The following is a 19641-nucleotide window of genomic DNA, read 5'->3' on the forward strand; positions in this document are numbered from 1 at the left end:
ATTGATGTTTGAAGTTGATCAATTTTTCAAGTGTTTTGATGGTACAACTGCGCTCGCCTCAACGGTCACACCGTAAAACATATTATTTATTTATTTATTTATTTATTTATTTATTTATTTATTTATGCATTTTATTTATTTATTCATTAATTTCTTCATTTTATTTTATTTTTAACAGGTAATTCGGATTATTTTCATTCTGAATTCATTTCCATCATTTGAGCCCTTCAAAGGAAAAAAATTATCTACATTTACAACGATCGATAATCCGTGCACTTGTCGTGGAACTCTTTTGTGTTTGGAGGAATGCCACGTAACTTTCGCCATATTGGAAATCGACCGGTGTTGTCACAAATAAACACATGTTACATTTGGACTTAATAGAGCAGAAAATTAACCCAGACAAGTGCTTGGACGAAAGAAAAACATGGATCGCTTATATCTTGTGTGTTCCATGATTTTAGTTTTCATTTCCGTGGTTTTCGGGACTGAATTGACATTTGAACTGCCAGACAGTGAAAAACAGTGTTTCTTTGAGAAAATTGAGAAAGGCGTACAATCCACGATAGAATTTCAGGTGAGAATTGTTCTTGCCATATGGCAGGTTTCAAACATTTAAATTATGATATTTATATTGATGCAAATTTGCAGAATTTGGAGGCGATGAATCGTTAGCCCGATTTTCCTCTGTTCACATTCATGTACATGTACATTGGATCTAGCTTTTTATTTGAAGTATTGTTAAATTCCCAGCAGTTACAACATGAAAATTTTACTTATAAGTGTTAGTTCTCTGTAAACAGATACAGTGTCCTTATTAAAGAAGCTGAAGGAAAACATTAATTTATAGGAAGTCCTTTTTTAACCATATGTTTGAGTTTTTGAAATGTTGCAGGAAATTTTTTTTCTTGACAATAATTATGCAACCAAACATATTTGCTAAAAAAGGTGTCATTTGAATGGAAGTATACAAATTTAGAATTACCATGATAAAGAAAAACATATAGGGTGAGTTCACCATGCATCGGACACATACCTTGCTTCGGACAACTTTAGGCAATAAACTCTCTTTCTCCCTAAGAGTTCTGTGTATTTATTTGTTTCTGTCATAAAGACGAAGATTTAAATTTTTTAATGATACCGATTGTGTTTATCATGTTGTGATAAAAATACCCCGCAAATGGCCTTGAAGTTACGTCATATTTTACATCATCAAAGGGGAATAACCCGAAATTTATGATGTTGTAATTTTTAAAGTTATCGTTCTTTTAAATTCGACTTCCACGGAACGAGTCAGACTTTGGTGAATTTTGTCAGGGATTGGTAATTTTACATAAATTATAATTAAATTTCACTTCAATGTTTGTTTAATTCTTATTAGAGCTGGTTTTTACTAGTATGCTATTTTCACCGTACATCGGACACAAATTAACCATGCATCGGACACTTTTCGATGCAAAGGTAAGCACTACCATTTTCATACAGAACCCAGCTGACAGCTGTTTTTTGCGGAAAAAGAAAATAAAAACTCTATATTTTCAGTCAAAATACAAGTTATCGATATATGACGTCTGGAATTTTACTCAATTTATTTCTTCAAACCAGAGTATGATAAACCATGAGAAAAAAGGCGCGAATAACGGCATTATAAGCATTTTAAAGCATTTCTAAGGCAGAGTGAGGTATCGAGAATCGTTCTACATTTGTGCAATAATATCGTCGATTTAATTAAACTTGAGGGTTATTTCTGAGATAAAAGATGAAAATATATCCATATCAAGGATTTTAAAGCACTGTGATAAAGGTATGATATTTTTCCGGTCTCCATACTGTCTGTCCGATGCATGGTGAACAATGTCCGATCCATGGTGAATTTTCAGTTTTTTCTAAAAACTCGATTTTTGGCGATATTTTCTCAATAAACGGCATATAATTGTGTCCTAAATTGTTATTTTAATCACAAACTAAATGTTGAACTCCATTTTGATAATTTTCCGTCCGTAGCGATATTGCTAGAACTTGTTGAAGTACAAGGGTATCCGATGCATGGTGAATTCACCCTAAGGCTATCTAAATTTAATTCCCTGGTTCTCAGGCCAATTTTCTCCAAAACAGATGCGGGAGGGCGGCATTTTATTTTTCATTTTATTGGCAATAAAGTAGATGAGGGAGGAATTTTTTTTAATTTTAATTTCCAAATTTTCTTTAACATAAAGATAATTTTTTAAATCACAGATATACTTTCCATTTCTGGTCAAAATTTCTGCTTTATCCATTGCTTAACAGCGTGTAAACATCGTAGGTAATGTCCTCGAATGTATTTTCAAACGAAGTAGCCAAAATCTCATTGTAAATGGCTACCGGATGTGGTATTTGAATACTAAACTACGAAACAAATGAGGTCGGAAATTTTTTTCCCGGATTGGTCTCCGCAATACCAACTTTTTATTTTATCAAAATTACAATAAAATCGACAATGCGGCTACCTCAAAATGGATGCGCGCGGGCCTGAGAACCAAGATTTCAATTTTATATGGCCTAAGAATGGAATCAATTCAACAAAAGTTGAAATCCTGCCATTTAAGATATATCAGGGAACTGTTATAATACTTTACGGTAACATACATAATTTTCAGGGAGAATAAATGATAAGTTTTGTATAAACTGAAGTGTTATTCCTCTGTTTACAGGTGATAACAGGAGGTCAGTATGATGTGGATATGGAGCTGACCGCCCCTAACGGTCAGACACTGTACAAGGACGTGAAGAAACAGTACGACAGCTTCACCTGGACACCTGACCAGACTGGGATCTACAAGTTCTGCTTCAGTAACGAGTTCTCTACGTTCTCACACAAAGTCGTCTACTTCGACTTCCAGGTTGGAGAAGAGAAGCCTCTGTTTGATTCAGAGAATAAGCAGGCTACAGCGATGACTATGGTAGGTTTGGACTCTTTACTGCTTTCTCTTTTGGATTTGATCATAAGTACCTTATAAGTGGAAATTTTAGCGAGATGCAAATTTTGCGATTTGCCCTAAAGAAAGGGGGCTGAAATGAAGTGAGATGTAATTGTAGCAATTTTATTGTGCAAAGACAGATAATAATAAAAATAACCTTTTAAACAGAATAAATTGTTAGTGATATATAATTTTAGCAATCTCAACACCCTCACTAAATAACTTAATTCAAATTGAATCCTCGCTAAAATTTCTGTGGGGTTGTCTTCTAGCTCTTGGGCCAAAAGAATTCGAAGATTCCACGATTTTCATCTCTGTTTCACTTTTACAAATTAAAGGAATTTAGTTTGGAAAAGTGAAACGAGACCGAATGTCACCATATTAAAGTTTTATGGTCCTATGTAGAACCTGGTTGCACAATGCACATCAGTATGTTAAAATCAGAACACACTTTAGATTTATGACATTTTGATTTTTAAAAAGTTTTAATTAGTATTGAAATGGCAGCTTAGCATGCATGTTATTGTTCAAGCTAAACAAAACATTAAAATACATACTAGAAATTATTTTTTTTAGATTTTCTTTTGTAAGCATGATCCGAATTAACCTTTTCCAATTAACGTGATTAATATAAAGCATATTAAACATGTTAAATATAATAGGCGAGGAATGCAATTTGATTTTTTTTAAAGAAATGATAATCAGTGCCATAAGACCTTGGAATTTAAAGTATGATCTTTTGATCTCCATTGATTTAGCACTTATGTCATTCAGAAAGAGTTTACTTCAATTAAGACTTTCTTTATTCACTGTAAGTCAATGTCTTTGTTTGTAAATTACATTTTCCAAGAAATATGTTCATGCATTCTTCATAATCTTCAATTTCTTGTCACAGTATGATTTTTAACATCAACCACATCTAAATATGAAGGCTGCATACTAAACTTTGCATCCAATACATATATTTGTAAACTGATCCTTTGTAAAAATTAAAAATTCACATCACAAAATGTCAGTAATATTTTGTTTTAACAATTTAAAATTTTGCTTTCCAAATGATTTAAGTGTTAAATCACTGCTTTGTTCCTCTTAAATTAAAGAGTTTATGTGATTCCACTTTTAGGACAGGACACTGGTGAGTTGTTATGTTATAATACCGCAGGGCTTAATTGTCCCTTTCTGCAGCAGGGCCCTGTACCCTTAATGAATCACTTAAATCGCAACATTTCAAGTTTTTCAATGTAAAACCATAAAAAAAAATAATGTTTATCATTTTAATTCATTTTGGCAATTTGCAATTTGTACCTAAGGTTTGTTTTTTTTTTGGGGGGGGGGTATTTTCTCAATTGAGACAGAGTCCATTTTCTGAACTAAGATGTAACGTGTAAGGATGATTAAGCCCTGTATTAGTAGTTTAGCCGTGTTTCATTAATACACTCTCACTCTGACTTTAATAACAGTTACAACAACCACCAGTTTCCTAAAGCTAGTGTGTATACTGCCTGTTAAAAGATTTATATATAATATCCAAACATCCTGCTAAATTTTGGGGGGGGGGGCTATGAGTATGTGAGTTTAATTTGCTATAATTTAAGTAAAACTAAAATGGATATTGTACCTTGGCCATCGATTCAATTTTGTTAATTTTCTAGGCTTTCATAACTATTTCCTAAACTTCTTTCTTATATGTTGATGGGAACATGATGGGATATGCTTGTAAAATATCGAACAATATTATGCAAGGGCATATCTATTATCTTGCATGAGGGAACACTTCAGCATATTATGAATAGTTAGATCTGCTTGGTTACAACAAGTTATAGTTATGAATATGGTTAAAAATCTTTTTGGAATAAAACTAAATGTCCCCACAATAAACAAAACCACAATTTAGTTAGGACAGTGCTTCACTCAAAAGCAGTCTTGACCTTCTTATAGGTTCACCTTTCCCCTATCTACCAACTTTGGTATATTAGGACAAAAATAAAAATAGTCTTTTTTCCTGCTACCCGAGATACCCTATTTTTTGCACCCGACCCTAAAGTTTTTTTAAGTTTTGGGGAAAAAAATCAGGAATTTTTGGAATTTCATGTTCCAAAACTGAGAAAAATATATCTTCAAGTGGTATTTCATAATATTCTATGTTTTAAATAAGGACATTCATAAAATACCACGTGAGTTGTGCATCAAAATGCATGAAATTTAATGTCAAAAGGCAATATTGACCTATGTTTAATTTGATCTTGTATTAAAACATATCCAAAGAAACACCATCAGAAAAAATAAAATAAAAAAGAAAAATAAAATAATTTACCTACCTACCTACCCTATTTTTTTCAGGCTAGTAGCAGGAAACAAGACTATAATTTTTTTGGACTTAGACTATACAATTAACTAATTATCTCATCTGTTTGAATTCCCAATTTGCACACATTTTTCATATGCCTCAGGGCTCTCGATTCTCTTTATTTGGGGCCGATATTCGGCCCCGTTCCCAACTTGAAAAAGGCACCTTTTTTCCCAAATTTTAGTGTAAAAATTCCCAATGTATCATTGCTTGAAATTTATAACTGTTAATAAAAAGCATATCTTTCACAGTCGTAAAAGCGATGATGATGATTCGTTTCAGTTACTATAATTACTCTGTGTTTATTTGATTTTTCCTGTTTTAAGAGCTTAGGTTATGACAGTTTAAAAATTCAGTCTATGCGAAAGGCATCAGACCGTGGGACCTAACCGATTTTTAACGGGACCGGAATGTCCGATGTCTCAGAGTAAGAAATAAATGTTGCCAACATCGCTGACAAAAAATAAAATAGTCACACTTCAATTTTATTACCAAATCCAAGTGCAAAGAACTTAAAGTAATGATGAATGTTTAAAACATCGAAGGAATCACCGCCATGTTTTTATTACCGCCATGACTGAACATAGGGTCAGACTAATAACAGGAAAAGACAATAATACGATGTTTTACTATACAAAGAAAAACATTTTAAGTGTAGACAATATGTAAACGTTATTATAATCAATAATATAACAAGTCTAGTTTGTTGATAACTTTTAAAACTTGTAATCTCAAGAAATAAATGCATGTAATGAAAGGTGGGACTAATACCAGTAATATACCCATTGACTGGAATTGTTAAAGAAATAAATTCCCATTCTGTTTCAATATATTGATTTTGTTTAAAGTTATGAAATATTATATTCCACTTTTTTAAAAAGAAATATTAATTAGGTTATGATATTTTTTTTGTAAAAACCTGACTGAAATTTGAATAAGTTTAACTTTTCTACGATTTTTAATGGATTATGCCCAACCGATTATAACCGATAATAATTTTCCATCACTAATTTTCACATGTTTCATTTGCTTACACAAGTTTTTTTCAGTCTGACAAAATTTGATTCGGTCCTGTGTGGTAAAAAATAACTTTCGCATAGACTGAAAATTCCCAATTTTTTTTTATAAAAACATCGCTGTTTTCCTAATTCCACTGGCCCCGGCCCCAGTACCAAAAATGGGTGTGAGAGCCCTGTGCCTGAAATTCAAATGTGTGCAAAACGGGATCAAACCCTTAAGCTGTAGAAAGCCATGGCTTTTTGAGAAATTTAGACAGACCATTTCTTTGAATTGATATGTTATGGCTTGTGTTTCTGTTAACTTAGATATTGTGTGTCTGATCAGTTATAGTGCAGTATAATATGTTTGATGCTCTCTTGTTATGCATCTAATACAGTTATATTTTGCTATCTCGAACATTGAATCATTGATTTAGATAGTAAGATTTTACATTTAGTTGATTTAGTCTTTATTCACTTTTGACCTTTGACCTGTTTGATTGCAGAGAACTGATTTCAAGTCTTCACATTTAATTCAGTGTTGTGTGTTGTGAAATACATTGTATGCACACTGAACCTAACCTTCTCATTAAACTTACTAATCAACATTTATTGAACAGATTCTGCTTGCAATGGTTACTTTACAATTAAAAAGGGAAGTGAAAGTGAAAATAGAGTAAAAGATTGTTTAGATCATTAAATTCTTTTATTTTAAGGAGAACTGAACTCTTTAACAAGAGAGACAACTCTAATAAAGACAAATGTGTTTCAGTTTATGAATATTTCCTATTTAGAGATGATTTGTCCTTTATTTTCTCTATATAATTAATTGAATAATCTTAATTTTTTCCTCCAAATTCTATCAATTTGACAATTTTCTGTAAGAATACGCTGTCATACTTTTGGGAAATTTCATGACTGGGGTTGGTTGAATTTTTTTTTTCTTTTAATAGTATTTTGTTGACTCACTGCAAGCAGAATTGATGTTTCTTCTTTTTTCTAAGTTTTTAATGCTTGATGTCATTTTGTTATCTCACTGTCCCATACTGCACTAACCGTTGCTTGCTGGTATATTAAAACTTATTTATAATCTCTCACCTCATACATAACACTTTCCTCATCATCATTTAGCTATAATTTTCATCAGCTGCCAAAAAAAAAATTAACTTTGAAATTTGCATGATAAAAGTGATATTTTCTGGTATAATGTTCATTAGAACTTAATCTTTCTTCTTGCTGAACGTGCTATTGGGGATTTAAAAAAAGGATTTTAATCTGAGTTTTGCTGAGCACCAGTTACGGTTGATATTGTACAGCATTTATTGAGCTCTTTTTAATGGCATAAAGTTTGATTACATTACTCAAAAACAAAAAAATGAGCTTGGGTTGCTTGGTTGATTTATTTAGCATAATACTTCTAGAAATATTGTTTTGTAAAGATAGTAACTGAAAGTAAAACTCCAGATTTTGATTCTGGTTAGCTAATTTGCAAATCTCTTCGTGTAAAACTCTAGATTTTGCAAAGATTTTAGAAAACTTGAGGTACTGTAAATATTTTGTTAAAAATCATTCTCTTCTTGTCCAAAAATCATATGGGAAAACTATGATTAGGGTATTCCTGTTTTGAAAAAAAAAAAATAAGCTGCATGACTTGACATAATAAGATTCCTCCTTATTTATACTTCAAATTGTGGATTTTGTTCCTGGTACAAAAGAAAAACTCAGATTTAAAGTTTGTTTTCGTATGAAAATATTCTTGCATGTCACAGAAAAAACGTCTGATTTTCTATTGGTTACCTGTAAATGTCCTTGCATGTCATTGGAAACACATTGTGGTATCAGGCTTTCTTTTTTACTTCAGATGGAAAATTCGGCGGTAAACATTCACGAAGACTTGAAGTCAGTTCTCGACTATCAGACTCATCACAAGTTACGGGAGGCGCAGGGTCGAGCTTTCGCGGAGGATCTCAACGATCGCGTGTTTTACTGGTCGCTAGGACAATCTTTGATTATTCTGATGATAGGCATCGGACAGGTGTTAGTGCTTAGGAGTTTCTTTACAGAAAAACGAGGGTCAAAACCATAAGATGTGTATACTCTTAGTTTATAGATAGGGAGACTGTTTATATAAATTCCATGTATAGGATGTGTATGTCTGTGTGTTTGTCTGTTTATGAGAGGAAATGGAGGAGAAAAAGAGAGAGTTGAGGAAAGACAGTGATCAAAATGACATTTTGAATGTTCAGTGCTCAAACAAGTCAAATAGATTGTTATAAGATTGTTTCATTTTACTTTTTAATATTGATGAAAGTGCTGAGAGAGAGAGAGAGAGAGAGAGAGAGAGAGTTCAGCATGTCAGAATAGAAAGAAATGTCTCAGATCTTCATTTATTTAATATGTTCATTCATTTAGATACATGTATACTAGGTGAAAGAACTTGATGATTCTGTGAGGATACGATGAGTTTGTTAATCTGAATTTCAAATTTTGAAGAATCTGTGTGTATCACTGATTTCATTGAACTATATTGAATAATTTAATAAATTTTTTTTAAATAGCTGTAATTTCATATATGAGTTCTTTTTTAGCTCTACTGGTCAGAGACCAGAAGAGCTTATGCGATAGTAAGGTGTCCGTCGTCCGTCCGTCTGTCTGTCTGTCCGTCTGTAAACAATTTTTCAAAACGCTACTCCTCCTACAGTTTTGGTCTGATTTCAATATAACTTGGCACACAAGTAGACTACACTAAGATACATAAAATAGTGCATCGGTTTTTGATTTCGATGAACGGTGTTGCTATGGTTACTAAAAATAGAATTTTCTTTGAAATTCCTTTAAAACGCTACTCCTCCTACAGTTTTGGTCTGATTTCAATATTACTTGGCACACAAGTAGACTACACTAAGATACATAAAATAGTGCATCGGTTTTTGATTTCGATGAAGGGTGTTGCCATGGTTACTAAAAATAGAATTTTCTTTGAAATTTCTTTAAAACGCTACTCCTCCTACAGTTTTGATTTGATTTCCATATTACTTGGCACACAAGTAGACTACACTAAGATACATAAAATAGTGCATCGGTTTTTGATTTCGATGAACGGTGTTGCCATGGTTACTAAAAATAGAATTTTCTTTGAAATTCCTTTAAAATGCTACTCCTCCTACAGTTTTGATTTGATTTCAATATTACTTGGCACACAAGTAGACTATACTAAGATACATTAAATAGTGCATTGGTTTTTGATTTCGATGAACAGTGTTGCCATGGTTACTAATAATGGAATTTTCTTTGAAATTCCTTTAAAATGCTACTCCTCCTACAGTTTTGATTTGATTTCAATATTACCTGGCACACAAGTAGACTTATACTAAGATACATTAAATGGTGCATCGGTTTTTGATTTCGTTGAACGGTGTTGCCATGGTTACTAAAAATAGAATTTTCTTTGAAATTCCTTTAAAATGCTCCTCCTTTTACAGTTTTGGTCTGATTTCAATATTACGTAACACACAAGTAGACTACACTAAGATACATAAAATAGTGCATTTGTTTTTTATTTTGATGAACGGTGTTGCCATGGTTGCTGAAAATAGAATTTTCTTTGAAATTTCTTTAAAACGCTACTCCTCCTACAGTTTTGATTTGATTTCAATATTACTTGGCACACAAGTAGACTATACTAAGATATATAAAATAGTGCATTGGATTTTACTTTCGATGAACGATGTTGCCATGGTTACTCAAAATTGAATTTTCTTTGAAATTCCTTTAAAACGCTAGTCATCCTACAGTTTTGGTCTGATGGCAATGGCTTCTTTTCTCATCCTTTGTTATAAGTACAAACCAGTAGAGCTACAGTCTCGACAGAGACTTCTGGTTTATATTAATTGTTTGACAATGTCACGTATAAGTTGTTTTAATGTGATTGTATGCAATGATTGTGTACTGTCATTCCAATGAAGTTCTTCATGTCTGTTCTAATAATATTTTTTTTCCTAGTTGACTTAAGTCAGTTAAGTGGTTTGTAAAAGTTCAAAGCTTGTTTTTTTCTCTGAAGGATATAGTTTAGAGCATTTTGATCACAAAATCACATACAATTTAAATCCTATTGGAATGCAGAAATGCTGTAAACGTGCTTTACGCTAAGAATGATACATGCGTTGTTGACAGGCCAGCATTAACCACAGTAGGCAAAATGTTTATGTTCTTTATAATCACATTAAGTCGAGAATTTTGATTTTATGCTTTCTAAGTATACATATGGAGAAACTGTTTGTGGCATGCAACTTACCACATAACATGAGCATCTTCCATGAGTCAGAAACGACTTAAAAGTCTTCTGCAAGAAAACCCTCAACATTATATCCTCAAGGAAACAGTTTTAAGATTTGGTACAAAATAAAGACATTTTTGACATGGAAAAGCGTGTAAGTTTGACAGAATCCTTCATATAATAATTTTGGGGGTTTTAAGTAATATCAATCTCTTGATTGTTAAATTTCCATTAACAGAGGACAGGATTGTTAAAGTTCCATCAGTTGTAGTTGTAATCATTTTCAAATTCTTCAAATTATGAATATAACATTTTTGTGCAAAGTTTTGAAATTTTTCAATTCCATACCCTCTCTGAAGAGGAGATAACTCTAAAAGTTTTCTTATTTAAAATGTGAAGTATCAAATGTTTATCTTGATTATGTTGATTAAGATGCAACTTTTTTTTTTGTAAGGAATGTTGATTTCATTTAATGCAAATTTGACCTGTGTGCTTATTTACTTAAAATAAGCTTATTTTGAATGTGGATAGTAGCAAATGTTATATTCATTCTCACATTTAAAATAACCCAAACGTCTGTAAGGGTTTTCATAAGCACATATGTGTAAGAAGTTTTTGTTTGTAAATTAAAATCCAGATTGTAGAAATTAAGAGTGTTTTCAGGGAACTCAATTTGATGTCCAAAATCCTAGAGTAGTTTTACATTCCCTTGATGAATTTTGTGTTCAGTCCACACCCACACACCCTTACACAACCTTACACTATCCTTATGTTAACATGAGGACCCATTGGCATAATCAATAATATATAAACTATAAATTATCTGGAAATACAATCACACCCAAAGTTTTATTTTAAAAGACCCTTTTCCTACATATTTTCTTTAACCTTTTTTGTTAACAAGACTTTAATTCTTTATGATACTTGCAATTTTAATTGTGAATTTGATTAGTTAGATGTATTTATTTTATATAGAGCCTAACTCATAACTTACATTTTTGTACATATACTGTATTTAAATCAGTTGGTTTCCTTTGAGTGTATTTGTTGTTTTTTTTTTTTTTTTTTTTGCTGTATTATAATATCATGGGAATAAATCACTTCTTATTATTCAATTCTCTTGTTCAATAAAAAAAAAACATTTTGAAAATTCTGAAATTAATTTCAATGTTCATTTTATGGAACGAGCCTTTTACATGGGAAAAGTCTCCTTTTATGTCTCTTGCTTTTTGGAAAACGCAAATCAATGAATTATAATGGAGAAAACGAACAGTATTCAAGCTCAAAAGTAAACTCAACATTACAAATCAGGAGCAGAACAAACACGGACCTCCGAAACATCAGAGGTGGGATCATATGACATGAAGGAGTGAGCATCTCCTCTCAACAGGTCATAGTGCTGTGTGCTCCTTGTTATGATCGGGAAATAACGGAAAAAATCTGTTGACAATTCCATGTGTAACTAACAATTAGTATTTAAACGTCATCTAGTCAGCATTCGACTTAGTTATTGACAGATTATATAAAAATCTCATTCTGTTGTCTGTTCTGAAATTTAAAAATCAGTATAACTTTTAAATGAGGGAAAATTAGAAATTATGTTGAATACCCAAAAATGTTTCATAATTTTCGACTTAATACCCACATTGACCTTGAATTTTGGCCTTTTATTGATTCATTTTGAATAATACTAATCGTTTGAATGAGAAAATTTTTGTTATATTTTGCAGATGGATTTCCGTTTCACGTCTTCCCGATAATTCAATGATTTTTTACTCCATTACTTTGAAGTTTTTCTTTGTTAAGGTCATTGGCAACGAAGGGTTTCCGGAGAAAAAAGGTTTATACCCAGGTTTTTTTACTTATGAAAAAAAGTCATTGAGAGTGATCTTATGAATTCTCTAGGCGCTGAAAACAAAAATTAACAGTTATATAAACAAAAACACGTGTGTTTTTTTATCGGATATATTCAACTCTACAGTAATAAAAGAAAAGCAGCGATGGGTTTGTTTACATTGTGTTGAGGGGGCAGACAGGTCGTCATTTAGAATAGATAAATGATTGCTGGGAAGTGCAAAGGTGTGAAATAATTATGCTGAAAGTGTTGATAGCTAGGTGAACCGAATGAGAACGATTCCATAGGTTATGTAAATGATGCACCATTAAAAAGTTACTATAAATCCTTGCAAAAATGTTTTTTGACAGTTCGTTTCAAATTAAGTAAATTATAGAATAGAAACAAACAACCACTCTCTTGATCATTATGAATATTGATTAGATGTTATTACAGTAAAGGGAAGTAATCAAAATTAAAGAACAGCGCTGGTATTTCTGTGTTTTGTTTCAATATTCGCATTTTCAGCCAAATTATATGCATGTCATCGGAAATAAGGTTTCAACAATGTGTTTTATGTATAAACCTTATGAAATAAATGGGTTTTAGAGAAAACGTATGGTTAAAAATATTATAGGCCCATTTTATCAACATTTTACATAGGAAATGCATTGAAAATTGTAAAAACATTGATTTGACAAAATCGTTAAAGGAAGGCTGGCTTGATGGGTGAAAAGGACCTGAATTGAACATGTTTGGTACCATTAAACCTGTTCAAAAAATCTTGAAAAATTCTATACGAAAGCCAGAAACGTTGCCAATGTCCTTAATTAACACCGACCATGGCCTTTGCACATAAAAAGAACATGTTTTTCAATTTTTATGCCCACCTTCTAAGAAGGGAGGGCATATTGCTTTGCTGCTGTCTGTCGGTCGATCAGTCTTTCTCTCGGTCCACTTAGTTTCCGTTCATTTTCTTCACAACCGTTGCACATACTAAAATGAAATTTGGTATACAGGTATATCAGATGAGTATCTAGGACAAGTTATGTTTAGGGTACGTACAATCGCACCATTTTTGACAGAGTTATGCCCCTTGGACTTAGAAAAATTCCAATTATTTGCAGTTTCCGTTCATTTGCACACATTGAAAAGGAATTTAGTATACAGATTAGTCAGATAGATATCTAGGTCAAGTTCTGTTTTGGGTACGATAGCACCATAATTGACAGAGTTATGCCCCTTGGAAAAATTCCAATTATTTTCAGTTTCCGTTCATTTTCTTCGGAGAGGTTCCACATATTGAAATGGTATTTAGTATACAGATTTGACAGATGAATATCTAGGTCAAGATCTGTTTTGGGTATGACCGCACCATTTTTGACAGAGTTATGCCCTTTTGGACTTAGAAAAATTCCAGTTTTGGGGGGAGGGGGGCATAAGTGTTTTACAAACATCTCTTGTAACTTGTGCATCACCACTGAAATATCCCTTGCGAATGAATTTTGATTCCATGCCCTCCTCTCCTAATTTGACAGTTATACGTTTTTCGTGGCTGTATCTTTTGCATCAAAACACACTACTTCAGAAATACCGATATGAACATTTAGTCAGAGTGATGAACAATTAGATGCAGTGAATCTTTTTATTCCAACCAATTAGATCCAAAAAAGTGAAGAAGTTGAATTTGCTCGTCATACTCAGTTTGCCTAACAACAGTTTGCAAAATATTTTAAGTCTATAACTTATAGTTTTCGCAATTTTAATGACGTAATTGTAGCATTTAATAATGAATATCTATCCCTTGTTATTTGTGCAGAAATTAGTCGTTGCTCGTGTAAATAATCATATTTCGCGATGTACAAAAAATCGGGATCAGGAAGATTTCAATCAATGAATTGACAATATGCATCTTTAAATTCATTCTACATCCTTTATAAATATATTACTTACTAAATTATGTTTATTATTTTTTGATGCTGAATTGCTGGTATGCACACATTTTTATCATGTATATAAATGCCATTAGAAACTGGAATATTATGAACTTAAAACATGTAATTGAAATATTTCGTATAAATACGTGAAACATATAACAGTTTCATTGCAATTGTAATTGATTCTCTTGACAATCATTGCATGTATTTAAATATATATATATTATTGGTGATTTCTTTTTATGGCGTCATACCTTGTAATACATCCTCATATCTATTACCTAATTAAAGACTTCATTAATTTTTCCTCCTTGTAGATGGAAACTGCCACAGAAGATATTCACAAATCCCTAAATGATGTCATAGATTCTCAGACCCACTTCAAGCTCCGCGAAGCAACCGGAAGAATATTTGCGGAGGAGCTCCATTCTCGCGTGAGTTACTGGTCTATCGGCGAGACTTTGATTATTCTACTCATTGGACTCGGGCAGGTGTTTATTTTGAGGAGTTTCTTCACGGAGAAGAAAACGAGTGGTATGCCTATACACTCGTAATCCTCAGGTTATATAGTCCTCAGATGGTTCAACATTTCTCCTCACTCATAAAAAATTTGATTTTATGATAATATTAAAAAAATGAAATCTAATTCTATTTTTGAAACAAAGACATTTTCAGAATACCATGCAGCTGTCTTCCAGTGCAAAACTTACTGGATATATATATATATGGAAATATAAGCAATTACTTTAAATGAGAGATTTGTCTTTTTTTGAGAATGGTTGAACCTTTGGGCCTATTTATGTGCAATTATGAACTGTGTTCATTATTAGACAAAGAGATGTAAAAGAAAAATAGGGTAGGTAAGAAGTCAGATTTCTCATACAAATATATCATGTACGAAAAATTGAGAATGGATTTTCAAAAAAAAAGTCTCGTGATGATCAAAGTTTCTACAGCCACTTTTAACAGATAACATTGTCTGACAGTCTCAATTCATTGAACAAATTAAAGTTATTATACATGAATAACATGGAAATATAAATCATCGTATGGATGATTTCTGCTACTGACGACTATTAGAAAATTTGTAACAGAATTGTTTCAAAAACGATATGATACAAATCAGTAAATCATCCACTAGTTTGTTAGCTAGTAATGTAATTATGTGAACAACACTTTTTATACCAAAACTGTCCTTTTTTCGAAATTTCAGAATTTTTAAGAATATGTTGAGAAATGTTAATATTTTTGCTTCGTTTGCTTGCCAGGTTCCAATGAGATTTTACAAGTCTTGATTTTATATGCTTCATCTTTGCATGTTTAAGAATAAAGAACATTGTGTTTATCCAGCATTGTGTTTTCCTAGTGAAAAATTTTATGACAATACATGCGATTTTAGTATTCATTTTTGTTTCTTTTCTTTTTTTTTGTTCTTAGTAAAAGGAAATATTTTATGAATAGTTCTTTGTAAACCTTCTTTTTTGAGAGTTTAAAAACAATTTATATAACATGTTCCAAATGTAGATGGTTGAATGGCTTAACTATTTATATTGATGAGAGCTTTAATATTGAAGCTTTCATTTTTGCTTGTATTTAAGAAATGAGTAGGGTGTTTGGTTATATTAATATTTATGAAAATCATGCATATATAATAATTATAATCTTTCTTAAAAGTTCAGTATGAGGTATAGAAGTGTACTTTTTTTAGTCTTATCATTTTTCAATTTTGACGTGTGCGAACACTTGAAGGGTTGTGATTTGAATTCAGTGCATACAGTTTATGTCCATGTATCAAATGATGCCTTCTGTCATTTCAAAAAAAGGATTGATTTATTTAATTAACAGAATAAGGTCATAGGATACTCAAACCCTATAAGAAATATAAATTTAATAAAACTTTCTGTTTTGCTTATTTACGCTTCACATTAATTTGTTTCACGGTAAAAAAAAATGATAAGTTTCATTTCTTTTTTAAAAGGGCGAGAGTTACACTTGTTGATGTTTTTTTAAATTTATAGACATAAATTTAAAGAAAAGGGTGGGAAACCAGTACGATAAATAAAATACGTGAAAAAAATTGAACGTGAATAGGTTTGCAAAAAACCGTTTACAGGTATTTTTGACAAACGGATGCAATTTCAGTTCAGTATCCTATGTCTTTATTTATATATGACATGTATTATTATAAGTGAATGTCTGTATGAACAATATGAATTATATTTTAACGTATAGAGACACTTCCTTAAGAAAGAGTGGGTTCTGTACGTATGTTCTAGTGTGTTGATGTTCTAAGATCAAATGAAACGTTGCAATAAAACAGAAAAAAAAGTTTCTTTTTCATCGTGGCAGAATTAAAATATGAAAGATGTGGTTCTTTTTTTTTCATATGATGAAAACCAGTATAAAGCATTTACAATGTTTGGATAAATTGAACAATAACAGAAAATCTCATTCAGCAATTTAATAGCATTAAATAAGTTGTCAAAATGAAGAATCTACAACAGTTTGAACGTATTTTTTTCAATTCTGTTTTTTTTTTCTTAATAATGATCAGATTCCACACTTCTTATTCTAGCAAGAGAAAGACGTGGGTGTTTTGTTTTCAAAGAATACTGGTACCGGTCTTGTGGAGTAGGATATCCCCCCTAAAATCTTTCCGTCCGAAAAACTGGCTCTAGAGTAGACTTTCCCCCCGGAAAACTGGCTCTAAAGTAGGATTTCCCCCGGAAAACCGGCTCTAGAATATGATTTCCCCTACGGAAATCCCACACCAGAGTCAATTTCCGGGGGAAAATCTTACTCTGTATAGAAGTGTGATTTCCCCCAGAGTCAATTTTCCCCGCAATGAAATATGATTTAAGGACAGATGATACAAACAAACCTTGAAAATTACAATTGAATTCCTATTTTAATAAGTAAAATGAAAGTTAAAATTTTCATTAAAACTAAAGTTTCAAAAAAACGGAATCTAAGGAGATTTTATATGACAAAAAAAAAATGTATAGATTAATACATATGGTTACAGAAAGGTGGAAATTTGAACATAGTAAGTTTACAATTTTTATAATATTTTAGAAAGTTTATTATTGTAATCATTTACAACCAAAATAGGTCCAAAAATATATACCAATCTAGACATCCATTTTTGTTTGATTCATTATATTTTGAGAATATTTACATTTCATTTGAAAGCTAAATATTTTGGTTGAGATTCCATGATTTGCCTTACAACAAAAGTAAAAAAAAAACCCACTCATTTACCTTTTAAAAATCAGTTTGTCGTTTGTCTTTTTTTTCACAAAAATATTGCGGCTGTGGTTTGTATATTGACTCTATAACGAGGGGGGAAATCCTACTCTGAGAAAGAAAGAGGGGGAAATTTGGCTCTGGTGTGATATTTCCCCTCGGGGGGAAATCCTACTCTAAGTACGATTTCTGGGGGAAAAGGCGGCTATGGGGGAAATCCTACTCTACAACACCGGTACGTCCGCAAGAGACAAAAACATTGTTTCACATACATTGTTTAAGATGTGAACCTAATTGCATGCATTTTTTTTTCACTGATCAATTATCTATGAAATATATGCAAGCAGTCCGCTCAGGTAGCGTAAATGTCACTGAATGAATTTACATTTTGCAAGGTTAATAAAATTCTAGTATCTCATCAAAATGTTTTCCTTCACTTTACATTTGCACAAAACTTGCAGAAGGCGCGCGTTTGGCAATCTAAGAAAACAATAAATGCAATAGGAAACAAGGTTAATTCTGCTGAATGAATTTACATTTTCAAATGCCTAATGTGATTCTGATAATTGTTTTAAAATCAAATCTTATTTTTACTTGACCTAACATTTGCAAAGACGATATATCTTGCGGTCCCTCAAAAACAACAATAATGCAATAGGAACCAATGTTAACTCTACGGTTTATTTTATCCTGATTTTTTGCATGAGATGCCATTTTGGTGCGATAGCTGTGGTGAGATTCCCCTACTTGTCCGGTCTGTTGACAGATAGCTAAGTATCTGCGCCATAAAGGTATATATTTTGATAAAACTGGATCTAGAGTGCGCTATTTATGATGCGATAAATAATTCAAACCAAGCTCTCTACATGGGAACTTAACGAGGGCACCCGTTTACGACTACTCTAGGGGAATACAAGTCTTAAGTGCCTGTATATGATACTGCAATTATGACATAAAAATCAGTTTTTGGAGTTTGGTTCACGATATAGACTCCTCAGGACGTTTTTTCAATCTTCGCTAAATTGTACTTTTCTTGAAAATGCCCCTTAAGTTGATCGATTTGTGATCAGTGCAAGTAAACTTGTGTTCATTTTTTTTTGTTACAAGAAAAAAGTTTGACAAATTGACAAAAGAAATCTACCATGACATTAATTTATTGCTGTTGAGGGAATTCGTGTCGGTTGTATTTTATGAATGAGGACAAGATTAGCAGGAAGAAAAATAAACTGTGATCATTGAAGTCGGCAAATCCAAGAGTTGACGGATTTTTGGTCGATACAGAAGAGGTAAGAAATTTGATGTATTTCATGCTGGTAATGGAAATCTAGATATTGCGACAAAGCATGGTTCCGTATCTAAGCGGGGAATTCTTCAAAATTATATGCAAATTTGATATATTATTTCAAAACACCAAATAGCAATACTGAATTTGAATTAACTGTGCTTATACTGGTTTTGTAAACTTTATAAAAATATTTACAAACAAATATAAATGACTGACTTTGGTAAATGTTATACCAAAATACTTCTTTTCTTCTTACGAAAATAAAAACAGCAATGAAGAAGAATTTCCTTATTTCTTAATTACTAAATAATTCTAAAAAAATCTAAGGAACTTTAAAATATTTTCTACTCAATTCAAAAAGAAAAAAAAATATCCTGAAAACCTAGATGTACGATCTTTCAATTTGCATACCTTGTTATTATTCAATTGCAAATTCATATATCAACAGCCGCGTTAAAATTCAGCAATCTAAATGCATGGTTGATACAATAAAATTGATTAATTGTGCGTTGTTTAACGTCCCATTTCGCTCTTAAAGAGACGCCATGACATGATTTGCAAATATAATCTGTTGTTAAGTTGAATATTGACATTTCTTTCTTTCCTTGTTCCTTGTCATGGTCGAGATATAATTAAAAAATCCGTTGAAAATTTAGAGACTCTGGGTAATAATGTTTTAACAATTAGTATGAAAAAAGTCACTCGGCATTAGACTAACATGTAGTGATATATTGTGTTTGCTGACAAGGTCATTGTGTGGA

General features: G+C 31.8%; 1 protein-coding gene across 2 annotated transcripts; it reads left to right on the top strand.

Annotated features, from left to right (window-relative positions):
* The first annotated feature begins 294 nt into the window (after positions 1 to 294).
* On the top strand, positions 295 to 16719 carry LOC134274624 (transmembrane emp24 domain-containing protein 7-like). Of its 2 annotated transcripts, XR_009993653.1 has the most exons (4): positions 298 to 577; positions 2691 to 2939; positions 8164 to 8878; positions 10175 to 11253. XR_009993653.1 is itself a non-coding variant. In XM_062756901.1 (3 exons), the coding sequence occupies exons 1-3, from the start codon at positions 428 to 430 to the stop codon at positions 14901 to 14903; spliced, it is 636 nt and encodes a 211-aa protein (XP_062612885.1). In that variant the 5' UTR covers positions 295 to 427; the 3' UTR covers positions 14904 to 16719. The 2 variants fall into 2 exon arrangements, 1 of the variants encoding a protein (XP_062612885.1); XM_062756901.1 differs by lacking the exons at positions 8164 to 8878; positions 10175 to 11253 and adding an exon at positions 14667 to 16719 and having other exon boundaries at positions 295 to 577.
* Positions 16720 to 19641: the final 2922 nt, after the last annotated feature.

Source organism: Saccostrea cucullata, unplaced genomic scaffold (genome assembly GCF_032062105.1).
Source record: "Saccostrea cucullata isolate Sc308-1 unplaced genomic scaffold, CSIRO_AGI_Scuc_v1 ctg132, whole genome shotgun sequence".
Taxonomy (NCBI): Eukaryota; Metazoa; Mollusca; class Bivalvia; order Ostreida; family Ostreidae; genus Saccostrea; species Saccostrea cuccullata.